Below are 12,334 nucleotides of genomic sequence, written 5' to 3'. Positions count from 1 at the left end.
GAAACAGGTATATATATATATAGATATCGATATATACATATAAATGTATATATATATATATAAGCGCGCACGCTGCTTCGATTCGCAAGTCGATGGGTTACCGCTCTTGTGCAGACAAGACACACACGCGAAAAAGGCAAAGCGAAGAGACACTGGAGTTGGGGAGACGAGAGGTGCGCAGGCACGGAAGGAAAAAGTAAACACCGAAGTCACAGGAAAGGGAGAGGGAGAACGTAAATAAAAAAAAGCGCTACGAGTATGAAGCAGAAGTAACCAGCTCACAGCGACGCCGTGTTGGCCAAGCAACGGACAGCTGAGATATGGGGGGGGGAGGGAGGAGGGGTGCGAGGATGGAGGCTCTCTGTTTCTTCTCGTTCCTTACCTTCTCCCTTCCGGTGTCCCACGTCCTTGTTCGAAGGGCCGCCCGGAAACGCCGTCACACCCGAGACACGCGAACGAGAGAAAAAAAAAAGACAGCGGCAACAATATTACTGAGACTGCAGAAGAAGTAAAAAAAAAATAGAAACGACAAGAATGGCGACTGCGGGGATGGGTGCGTGGGTGGGTGGGGAGAAGCAAAGGGAGAAGAGAATCGCTAGGAGCAACGGAAAAGGCGTGACGGGAAACAAACCGAAGAATGAGCAGTAGAGGGGAGCACGTGCCTCCTCTCCGTTTTTTTTTTGCTAGACTGAATGCGTGCCGTTGGCGGGGGGGGGGGAGGAGGAGGAGGAGGAGGGTGCGCCGTGCAGTCCAGGCTCAATATACGTGGTTCGTGGCGCACGTATTTGCAAGGCAGAGGCGCTTTTTTCCCTTTTCTTCCCCCGTTTGTTTGCTCTTCCGTTTCCCCGCAGTCACCATATATACAGGCAGATCACAGAAAACAAAAGAAAAAATCACCGTTTTGAATCCTCTTCTGCTTTCGGGTTTCTGTCCTTCCGCCAATTTGCGTTCTTTTTTTTTCGCGCCTCCGACGACGCCCACCGAGAGGGAATGAGTGGGGCGAGTACGAGAAAAGGCGCCCCTCACTTTTTCTTGCTTCGCTCTCGCCCCCCCCGCAATGCACGACAGTGTTTCGCGTGCCGTGCCGTCTATAACGTCTTCCCGCTTTTTCTCGTACGCAAATCCCGTGAGACAGCCCTTGGAGAAGCGCAATACTGTGGCGGCGTTGCAAGAGGCGACCAGCCGCAGTAGTAGAGATGCGGGCGACGACACAATCCTCGGACTAAGTGGGAGGCGCAAGTGTAGAACAGAGGGAGCAGGAGAGGCAGTTTACGGCTATTCGTTCCTTTATCTGTGTGTGTGTATGCTAGAGCTCGCGCGTGTGTGTGGGAGGAATACCCAGCAAGGCGGTGAAGGAATATTGGCAAGATGAAGATCCCTTGGCCATGTATATAGCTGTTACACGAAACAAGAAATGCACAGCGTCACGAGATGCACGTATGCGCAGGCATGCACGTCAGTGCGCGTGCGTCGAAAAAACAACAACAAAAGAGTGAGGCGAGTGTACCACTGAAAGAAAACAACAACAAAAAATGAAAGTCGACACGACACGCGGGAACTCGCTCGCAAGAAGACAGACGCACGAGCGAGAACGACACGAACACAAAAAAATCAACACGTAAAAACTCGATGTGTGTTGGATGTAGAGTAGCGTTTTGGCGTGTCTTGCTCTGAATTCGGTGCCGCGTGCAGACAGACGTTCTTTTATGCGACGATACAGAGAGAAGCAGCACGCGAGAAACGGAGAGTCCCGCCACCCCACCACCACCCCTCAAACGACACCACGACCACTATATAAAGTGCAAGACCAACTAAACAGAAAAATACCGTCCCCCCGAAACGAAGAAGAGGCGACGTAAAACAGCAACAACGAAAAGAGATGACACAACACCCCCAACAACAACAAAAAAAGGCACGGGGGCAGACGGGGAGGAGGAGTGGGCGGGGAGGGGCAGAGACACCGCAGACCCAGCGAACCAGCAGAGGCTACAAGGACGCACAGAGATACATAAAGAAGCAAGAGAAATTCGTCAAGAAAACAGCGGGCAAAGCACGGAGAGACTTTGCAGAGATCAAGGAGACACGAGCAACAATGGACACACACACACACACATACACAAGAAAGCGAAGGGAAGCGGCGAGGGAGGAGCGAAACCAAAACGAAAACGAAAAGACCGAGGAGAGAGAGAAAGGGAGGGGAAGAGAGTATGCGTATGTATGCGTGTGTTGTGTTGTGTGTTTGTGTGTTGGGCGAGGGACGGAGCGAGACAAGTTACAGAGAACGTACGAAAGGGAGGCGGGCACGTTCAACACAGCACACAAGCACACAGAGAGGGAGAGAGAATCAATACACGCGCCCTACAGGCGAGTGCAGCCACACGCGCGACAAAACACGAGACCGACGCGGACGAGCACACGCACACACACACACACACACACACACACAGATGCGCAAGAAACAAAAAAGAAATCAAGACACCAAAGGAAGAGGAAACAGAAAAAAGAAAGGGGCACCGGCTAGTCGACTAAGGTGAAGGGGGATGGTAAGAGGAGCAACAGGAACGCTTGCTTTGAGTTGTGTGTGTGCAGTGTGCAGGGAGAGGTGCGTGATTGATCAATACATGTTGACGCGGGTACGGTTGCGCATGCGGGATGAGGGTGACAAGCGAGCCAAGAAAGGAGAAAGGGAGGAAGGGAGAGGCGAGGGAAACAGTGAAGGTCAGCAAGCGAACAAGCGAGTCCTTCTGAGGGAGCGGATGGGATGCTGGCTGCAGGGGCGGCGCTGGGAGAGGAAGATAGATAGGAGCTGCGAAAGATGGCGCCCTCACGCCTGAGGCCTCCGTTCTGTGCACCACAGCAGCGGCAAAGCACCACTGAGGCTTCCCGCCTTTTCTCTTTTCATTTCATTCCTTCCGTCCTGGAGCAGTCCACCAGCCATGACGCCCATGTAAAAACAGTGGGTGCGTCCCGCCGTTTTTTTTTTGTTCCTTCGTCTTGTATGGTCCATTTATGCGGTTGTGTTTCGTCGCTGTCACGCCTCGGTGTCAGTCGATGGCGTCCATTCAAGGAGATGCGGCGAATCCAAGACACGAGAGAAAGATAGCGAGAGAGAGAAAGGGAGAGAGGGAGGGAGCGACACAGCACAGTCACGTCAGAAAGGCATGAGAAGAGAAGAGGGTGGTGGTGGAAGAACGACGACTTCCTCCAAAATACATAGACACGCATGCATCGCGCGTGCACGGGCAAGAGCAAGAGCAAAACGCGAGCTCATGCCACAAGAGCAATGAACGAACGAAAAAAAAAGAAGTGCGGCAGCGAACTGAACGCAAGAAAGCGAAGACACGCAATATCAGCAGAGCAACGATACGGGGAACAGTCAGACACTCCCGTGCACAGCACTTTTGGTGGGGATCCGAGCGGAAAAGCGAGGCGACTCGGTGAAAGCGGAAAGGGCAGGGAGCGTACAGCACCGTAGCCCCACGCATGTTTCCTTGTCGCCCCGTTGTGTATCCTACAGCACGCATTTCACTCCCACACCTGCACACAGTGATCATTGCTGATGGATACCAATGGACCACCCTCGCTTGCACCCCACGCAGTGCTAAAGATAGGTCCCTTGCTGCTACCGCTACCCCGATCGCCGCTAAAAGTCGCGTTCGACGCAGATGCCTTCAGCACCTTCACCGACGCTGGAGATGATGCGCTGTCGGTCGCCTCCGCATCACCCTGCCCTCCTCCGTGAAGCCGGATCAGGAGGAGGTCCGAGGTCCGCCCGCTGCCCACGGCACACAGCTGCCCGCTGGGGGCGATGGACAGACGAGCCCAGTTCATCATCACGGTGAGCTGCGGCGGGGCGACACTGAACAGCGTCTTGGTGAACACACGAGCGTCGCGTACCGATACGACGTTGTCTTTGCCCATGGACACACAGAGCTGCCCATTTGCGCTCACACGCACACACGTCGCAACGCGCTGATGGGCCACCACCTCGCCGCTGCGCGTCGCTGTCCGTCGGTCCCACACCGTGATCTTGCCGTTGTAGTGCGCCGAGAAGACCGTGTCGCCGGCCACAGTAACGTCGTTGCACGTGCTTTGGCACAGCAGCGTGCGCAGCGACTCGCGCCGGCGAACGTCCCAGAGCTTGATGGTGCTATCCGAGCTTGCGGTGAAGGCGTGTTGGGCACTGGAGGAGAGACATGCCGCGACGACCTTTTCCGTGTGCCCCGTCATATCCAGCACCCGCAAGCTGTTCACATCCCAGAAGCGCACGACGTGATCGGCACAGCCAGCGAGCAGGTAGTGGGACGAGGTATCCAAGGCGAGGGCAATGCTGTTCGAGGAGAAGTACTTCTCCGCCTGCGCACTTTGACGATTCCAGAGACGGATGTGCTTGTCTGCGCCAGAAGTCAGAAAGTGCTTGCCGTCATCCAGCACGCACAGTCCGTGCAGCGTGCTGTTATTGTGCGCCTCTGGGATGACCATGGAGGCACGACTGGGCTCTGCACCAAGGCGGTTCGGAGAGTGTGTCGTGTACGGGTCTGCGTGTGGGCTATGGGCTGTGTGCGTGGGGCTCGGGGTCACGTCAGCCTCCCCCCCATCCTCGTTCACGCTCGCGCGCTTGTCTTTGTCAATGGCGGCGGCTGTCTCCCCTTTAAGGGCTTCCTGCAACCGACGTCGCAGCATGTTCACCTCAGCCTCCAGCGTTGTGATACGGTGTTGCAGTGGCGCCGCTTTCTCCTTTGCGGTCTTAAGTTCGCGTAGGTAGCGATCGGCCTCGCTGACCGTCAGCCGCACGCGGTCGTACTCGTCGCGGAGGGCCGTGTACTCCTTGTGCAGCAGCTGCAGCTCTGCTGTGCGTTGCTCCAGCTCGGCGTCCAGCTTGTTTGACCTGAGCTGCAGCTTATCCCTCTCTTCCTGTACCGCCTTCACCTCTGACAGTGCCTTGTAGTGGTCACTTTCTCGCTGCATGCACGCCTGCAGCTGGTCTTGCAGGGCGTCCTTCTTCGCCTCCAACTCACGCTCGCGCGACGTTTGCAGAGACGAGTTGGCAGCCGCCCGCTCGAGCTCGCGGACCCGCTCCGTGAGCCGACTCTGCTCCATCCGCAGGCGTTGCCGCTCATCCTCCACTTTTTGCAGGTGTAGCACAGAGGCATGGAGAGTGGTGTAGCTATCGAAGATCGACTGCGACGGCTTCAGTTCCACTGCGTTGCGGATGAGAAGCTGATTTTCAATGTCCTGCAGCCACTGGGGGGCAGTCGTGGGCGAGGGCGCAGCGGCGGAGAGGTCGATCTGCATTGCAGGTGCAGAGCTACGGTGGAAGACAAACAAACACACGCACGCCGCAACTAGTTGACGCCGTCAGCGGCGACACTTGGGCAGAGTAGAAGCGCTGCGCGCTGGCGTGTCCGTTCTGAGGCGTGCGCGCGTATGTGTTTGTGTGTGTGTGGCCGTGTGGGACGTGCGTGAGCAGGTCGTTTACATTTTGGGAACCGTGTTGACGGAACGAGAAAGCGGAGAGATGGTATGGGCACAGAAGGAATGGCCGTTTCCGTGTACGTGGACGTATGCGTGTTCGCTTGTGCTTGTCGCGCGTGTGAAGTAGATGACTTCCATGTGTGCTCTGGAAAGCCGCTGCAGCCTCCCTTTCCTTGGCCGACGAGCACGGCCCTGCAAGGGCATTCATGAGAAAACGAAAGAGGAACTTGCTGAGATGCGACACTTCGATTTTTTCAAGAGATCGCTGGCAACGGAAAATCAGGCGATAGCGCACCTCTCTCTCTGCGTCCTCGCCTACCATCGCAGTGGGGCCCAGTCCGGCCAAACCAACGAGACGGAAGGAGAGAGTCAGAGAGCGAGCGAGCAAGAAAGGAAGACACGCAGGCGACGCTTAAGACGCACGCCGGTGGAAGGAGAATGTGCGTCGGCGCCTTTTCTCCAGTTTCGCGGAAAAAGAAAGACAGCAAAGGCATCAACGGGACACAACCCCCCCCCCGCTAACACGCAGATACACACACACAGATACAGGGTTCGAGAGACAGGTGCACATATATGTGTGTGTCCGTCCCCCCAGCCGTCTCGCGGGACGCGGCCTTTTCACTGCTACTTTCCGTTCGCCTCCGGAGACTGATCTCGCTGCTTCTGCGAACGCCGCTGTTGCTGACGCCGGCCCGCCTCTCTGGTGGACACACGGAGCGATGTGCGAATGCGCCGCTTCTGTCCCGCTGTGGGGGTAGACGAGCCCCGCGCGCTCAACTTTGCCGCGCACAGTCGCTTCGTGCTGCATGGCTCTTCCTGCTGCTGTGAAGCTGGGGTTTCTTCGCTCAAAGGTAGTATTTGCTGCTGCTCCTGTTTGTCGCTGTGCTCTACCACACACGTGTGAGTACGTGCCAAGGTCATCTGCTGTAGCTGCTGCCTCAGTAGCGGAGAAGCACGCCGTGGGTTTCGGAGGCGGTTCTGATGGAAAAGTAGACTGGAAGAGGACAAAGCGCTCCGGCGACCTTGCCTCCCACGGCGAACGTTCCGTTGGGCAGCGCTGTTTCCAGCCCCCTCCTCCTCAGCGGCATTGGCTGGCGAAGCCTGCTGGACGGCACCGCCGCCGTCTCCACTGCCGGGGACGAAGCTGCTTGTCGTGGCCGACTGTGCGTGTGCGGTGTGGCGGTGGCGCGGATGCGAAGGAAGGGGGAAAACGGGTCCTTGGCAGTGGGCTTGTTGCGATTTTGAGGCCGGCTGATCCACCGGGATGGGTGCACTGCGGTAGCCGAGTACGTATCTGTGGTCCTGCACTGGTAGGGGTGCCATCGACGCCACAAAGCTCGACAATAGTGGGGAAGATGACGTAAGATTGTCCATCTCCATCGTCAAGCCCCCTATAACGGGGCGCGGTGGCTGCATGGAGAGTTGCTGCTGCGGCGCAAATTGATGTGGCGTGTGTGAGAGTACAGGGCCACTATTCGCGTGTGTGGAGGCAGCCGCTGCAGGGCCCCTGACATGGCTGGGATTCATTGATATGACGGGGCTGCGGGTATGGGGGTGCAGCGAAGGCGAGACGTTGGGCGCCGCCGCGGTAGTCGGCGCGTTCCGCGAGCGCTCTCTCCGGCTGCTGTGCTTCGGCTTGTTTCCTCGCAGCTGCTGCTGCGAGAGTGACTGCTGACTGGAGGCGACGCTCTGCAGCTGCACACCTGCCATCACCCTGTTGCTGCCGCTGCTGCCGCTCTGTCGTCTGCCCTGCTGTTGTGGGACGGAGAGCGACTGACTTGTGAAGTCCGGCGGCAGGCGCATTTTCACCGTCTGCGTGTTCACCTGTGGATTGTAGTCGCTGTAGCCGGGCGTGTATTCCAGCACGGGCTGCTGCATCGCGTACTGATAGCTAGGCGGGTACATGGGCATTATCCCAGCCGCCGCCGGAGCAGAAGCCATGGACACGGGCAGCTGCTGCTGTAGTATCGACGGCCCTTCGGTGCGGTGGCGACCGCGCATTTGCCGTCCGCCTTGCGGCACTAAAAAAGAGAGTCGACGACGCTCGAGCTCGTTTTGCTTGAGGAATAGCTGATGCTGACGCAGGTACGACTTGTTCGCGCTTTGCTGCGTCACTGGCATGGTGTACGGCACCTGCTGTTCAGCCTGTTGCATACCCACAAGAGCAGCGGCAGAGGCGCGAGAGCGAGAAACGGGCAGCTTGGTCGGTGCCGAGAAGCACTGCGGGGCCCACCACGGCAGGGACGCCGCACCGTACGACGCGCTGGGCAAGCGTTCCGGGGCTGCAGCGGCTTGACCTTTTACCGGCTGCGACACGTCTATGCGACGACCACGCATGTCTGGCCGCCGCGGGGGCTCATAGATGAGCGGCTGCGAGTCGGGGTTGCCTGCACCAAGCACCGAGGGGGCCTGCACTGAATGCGCCTTCGGCTGGCTGGCCGGTGGCGGAAGCGGCAGCGCGGAAGACGGCTCCGCATCTTCCCAGGGGTCGCCCAAGAGGTTCATCGACGGTGATGTCATTGGCTCTTCTAGCGGAGGCGGGGGGTGCAGCGAAGGATGCTGCTGCCTCGATGCCATGTCCAGCGGATTCTCGCCGCCTGGCTTGGCCGGGGTGTTGTCGTCCAGCTCCTCCACGTGAATCGCTTGTGGCGAGGGTGACGTGCGTGTGGGGGAGAGCGAGGCGCGAGCGTGCAGTGAGGCGTCTCTTGAAGCGCTGCCTGCGCTGCCACACACCGACCTCAGCGTACTCTTGGTATCCGCGACAGGCTCAGCCTTCAGCTTGCGATGTGACACCAATTCCTTGCCTTCCTCGCCGCGCTGCTTCAGTTCGGGGCGACGGTTCGCTGCCACCAAGGCGTGCCAGCGCTCGAGCGCCGCATTAGAGGCTTCATTGCGGATAAAGGGATGCTGAAGCAGCTCTGCTGGGGTGGGGCGGAGTGCTGGGCTCACGTTCAACGTAGACTGCAGGAGGTCCAACAGCAAAGGAGATGGAGTGCGATCCCAGTGGCCCACGCTGCGGCTGTGGCTGCGGCGCCCTCCGCCCTCTTCGTCATACGAGTCCTCCACTGCCTCATGAAGCGACGGTTCGGTTCTCGAGCGGTTCAGGTGGTCTCGCTCCGTGTAGACGTCATCCATCGAGGGTCCGTCGCCCTCTTCGCCCCGCTGCCCAATGTACCAAATAACCGCCGGCGCACTCAGGTTGTGCACCGGCCGCCACGGTAAAACGCCACCGGTTGCCATCTCGTACACCACACATCCTAGGGCCCACATGTCGGAGGCGAAGGTCGGCTCTTGCGTACGGATGAGCTCGGGGCTCATGTAGAGAGGCGTGCCGCAGAGCAAGCGACGCTCTGGGCCGTCGTCCTCGCTGGGGTCCTCTCCCTCCTCGTCCTCCTCGAAGTTGTCCTCGTCGCTGGTGCCGCGACACCAGTCTCCGCACCCTTCTGAGTTGCCGACGCTGATGCCCTCCCCTCTGCCATCTTCTTCCACCGCGGTATCGGCGCCAGGGGAGTTGCCGTGATGATAGCGCTCGCGCGCCTGATCTGCAGGTGCGTGGTGGACTTCGCCAGACTCGTCCCGGCGACGAGCGCGACGCACGTCAGTCCCCGCCCGCTCATCGTCTGCCCCAGCCGCTTCCCCGGCTCCCTTTTCCTCTGCTGCACACGCGCGTAAGAAGCGACTGGTGCCAAAGTCTGTCAGCTTCACGCTACCCTGCTCCGACACGAGGATGTTCGCGCTCTTCAAGTCACCATGTACAACACCCTTGCGCTTCAGGTACTCCAAGCCCTCTAGAATCTGCAGCGTGTATAGGCGAATCACGTTCTCCTCAAACACACCGAAGTTCTTGACCAGTGTCTGCAAGGTCCCACCCGCCACGTACTCCATAAGAAGACACAGACGACCCTCGCCGCTGAACTGGAAGCCGAGGAAGCGCACGATGCGGTGGTGCTGCAGCGTCGTCAGAAAGATAATCTCCCGCAAGTGCTTGCGGAGAAGTGGGGAGGCGGAGTGCTCGTTTTGCGGCTGTAGCCGAGGTGACTGCTGCTGCTGAACCTGCGTGTGGCAATGAGAGGTAGACGACGTGCTAGCCAGCGCTGTGGAGGTGTTCCCGTGCGCGGAGGCTAATGACGAGGTCGCTGCGGACGCCTCGCTAGCTTGTATCGACTCCTCGTTCGCGTAGTCAACCTGCAGTGAGGCGGCACAGTGCGACGGCGCCATCATGCCGGAGGCCGAGGAGTGAGGAGCACCGATCGAGCCTTCCGACGCTGCGCGGGGGTCCGCGACTGTGCCGTGCCCCAGGCTGATGTTTGACAAGTTGAGGATAGTACCGTCGTCCTGCACCAACGGTACTGCTGACTTTCCCGAGGTGGTTTTGCTGTGCGCTTTAGCCATCACCGTGTCGGCCGACTGGGAGGACTGAAAAAGCGAGCTGCCTTTCAGCACTTTGATGGCGACCACCGTGGCGGTCGAGACGTCGATACCCATGAATACATCCCCGCTCGCGCCGAAGCCGATGCGGCCACCCCACTGCAGGTGGCGCAGTGGCAGCACCGCATAGCGAATGGGAATATCCGCTGGCATGTCCTTCATAATCGCCCCAACGGTGCCGAAGCCGGCGTTAGCCTGGTTGCTTGCGGCGCTGCTCCCGCGGCGTGCGGCAAGCGCGCGCTGCGCAGCCGCCTTACGCTGCAGCGCAGGGCTGATGCCGATGCTTTCGTGAAAGCGAATTGCCGGGGTGGATACCATGACGGAACCCTGCATGGATCCGTTCGACGGCGCCGTCGATTCCTCGGGGTCGGGAAGGTTGATCGGGGCGATGAAGCTCCCCCGGATGGACGGACGTGGCCGGAGAAGGGAGTGCGGGGTAACTACCGTAGAGAGTGTCCTCAACGAGCTCGCGCTGGAGGCGCGCGAGAGCGCGCTGCTCTGCGGAGCGAAGGCAGCGCTGACAGCGGTGAAACTCGGCACCAGGGCAGAAGGAGGGATCGGAGACGTGGACGGGGAGGCGCGTCGGCCACGATGCTGAAGTGCAGAGAGCGGAACTGGCGGTGAGTCCACGGCGTCGCCGTCGGCATTTTGGGGTGGTGGGTCGGAAGCCGTAACCGGATCATCAGGGAAGCGCACCGACTTGTGTTGCGACAAGTTGTGCTTCAGCTCGGGTTTCGGCAACTGCAGCACATCGTCATACTTGCCCTGCTCCCCCTTGTACTCCCCCTGTCTTTCCTCTTCTGCTTTCCCTTCCCCTGCCGCCGCCGCCCTCTGAGAGGCGAGAACCTTTTCGGGCTCGATGATGGGCACGCCGCCTCGCCCCACCTCCTCGGCATGGTAAAGGTGGAAGCAAAAGCGCTCCACATACGTGTGCTCCGTCGAGAGCGTGGAGAGGAGCGCCGTGAACATCTGCGTTACGTGGAGGTCTTCGCTGCTTGGCGAGCTGCCTTCTTCGTTCGCCTCAGTTCCCATGCGTGCAGCGCCACCGCCGGCGAGCGCGTCCCGCGACGACGATGGAGCGACGTGCTGGGCGGAGGACGATGACGCTGCCGCGGTCCCGCACCGCAGCTTCGCACCACGTTCGCCCTGGGTAAAGCACGCAACTTCATTCTCCGACTCTTGTTGTGTTTCGTCCTCTTCGCTGGACAGGTCTGTCGGTGTGGTGGAGCCGCGACGCGGACGTTTCTTTTCCGGCACCCGCACAATACTGATGTCATCGCCGTAGTGCAGATCACAGCACTTCCCGCGGCCGACGAGCACGTCATTGACGTAGGTGCCGTTCGCGCTGCAGTCGGTGAGCGATACACGACACACTCGCCAACCCGGCAGCGTCGTCCCTGAAAAGGCTCTTGCATTGGACGGGCCATCCTTGCTCAAGCCCTTTTCGGCAGTTGCGGGACTGAACAGGGACGACGACGATGCCAAACTACCGGAGGCGGCGTTTTCCGGGACGTCCGCGCCAGAGGTGCTAGCGTCGTTCGCGCTTGTGCGCATGCCTCGAGTATGGACGGGGTTGCCTTCTGGTGAGCGACGCACCAGCAAAGGTATCTCATGACCGCCGCTGCCACGCCGGTGGTTTCTGTGGTCGCTGTTTCCATAAGGTTCCAGCTCCAGCGAGATGGTGAAGTGCGTACTGCTCACCCGTGGGTCGCTCAAGACGGTATCGCACCCGCCAGCCCGGCCCACCCGCACTGTCGTCTGGGCATACGTGCAGTTCAGCGTTGTGTGCTCAGAGATGAGCAACCCCCAGAGGTCGGAGGGCTCGTAGCGACTCAGCAGGCGACCCGATGGGCCGTACAGCAGGAAAGGGCTTCGGATGTCGACGTCGGTGGTGAGTGGCGGGGTGGAGGAGCCGTCGCGGCTGACGATTTGTGTCGCGGCCGTCGAGGGCATGGAGGAGTGAGACGCGGATGCGACGAGAGGGGGACCGGGAGTGCGAGGTCGTGGTGAGGGAGGCGGTTCACTCGCTGCCGCGGCATCGCTCGACAAGTTACTCGAACGCGAGTGCATTTCCTTGCCGGGGGGGGGGGGGGAGGAGAAGACTAAAAGAGAAAAGGGACACACAAGAGGAGGGTGGATTGATGCACTCGATAATAAAGAGAGAGACGAGTCGCTGCGCGAGAACTACGGCAGCACTGCAAAACGGGGAGGGGGGAGGCAGGGAGTGGAGCGGGGCGGGGCGCACTCTAAAGGGAAGCCGAGTAGAGCTGGGAGGGTTCGACAACAACGGCACACACACCGACACACACACACACCGACAACGTTACGAAACAAATGAAAGTACACACTTAGATTAGTGCAGACAACACACATAAAGGACGCCCCGATCCGCTTTTCTTCTGCTAGGAGAAAAGCATCCGATAAGGCAAAA

General features: G+C 59.4%; 2 protein-coding genes across 2 annotated transcripts; both read right to left on the bottom strand.

Moving 5' to 3' along the window:
• Positions 1-3,525: 3,525 nt before the first annotated feature.
• Positions 3,526-5,295, bottom strand: LMXM_32_1410 (conserved hypothetical protein; the record flags this gene model as incomplete). The annotated part of the gene is made up of 1 exon (XM_003878346.1): positions 3,526-5,295. One exon carries the CDS (start codon positions 5,293-5,295, stop codon positions 3,526-3,528), a length of 1,770 nt encoding a protein of 589 aa, XP_003878395.1.
• Positions 5,296-6,099: 804 nt separating this feature from the next.
• Positions 6,100-11,856, bottom strand: LMXM_32_1400 (putative protein kinase; the record flags this gene model as incomplete). Its single annotated transcript, XM_003878345.1, has 1 exon — positions 6,100-11,856. The coding sequence occupies one exon, from the start codon at positions 11,854-11,856 to the stop codon at positions 6,100-6,102; it is 5,757 nt and encodes a 1,918-aa protein (XP_003878394.1).
• Between the last annotated feature and the right edge of the window lie 478 nt (positions 11,857-12,334).

This window comes from Leishmania mexicana, chromosome 32, assembly GCF_000234665.1.
Source record: "Leishmania mexicana MHOM/GT/2001/U1103 complete genome, chromosome 32".
Lineage (NCBI taxonomy): Eukaryota > Euglenozoa > Kinetoplastea > Trypanosomatida > Trypanosomatidae > Leishmania > Leishmania mexicana.
Note: the sequence above shows the minus strand (reverse complement) of the source record. Positions and strands in the feature narration are given on the sequence as shown.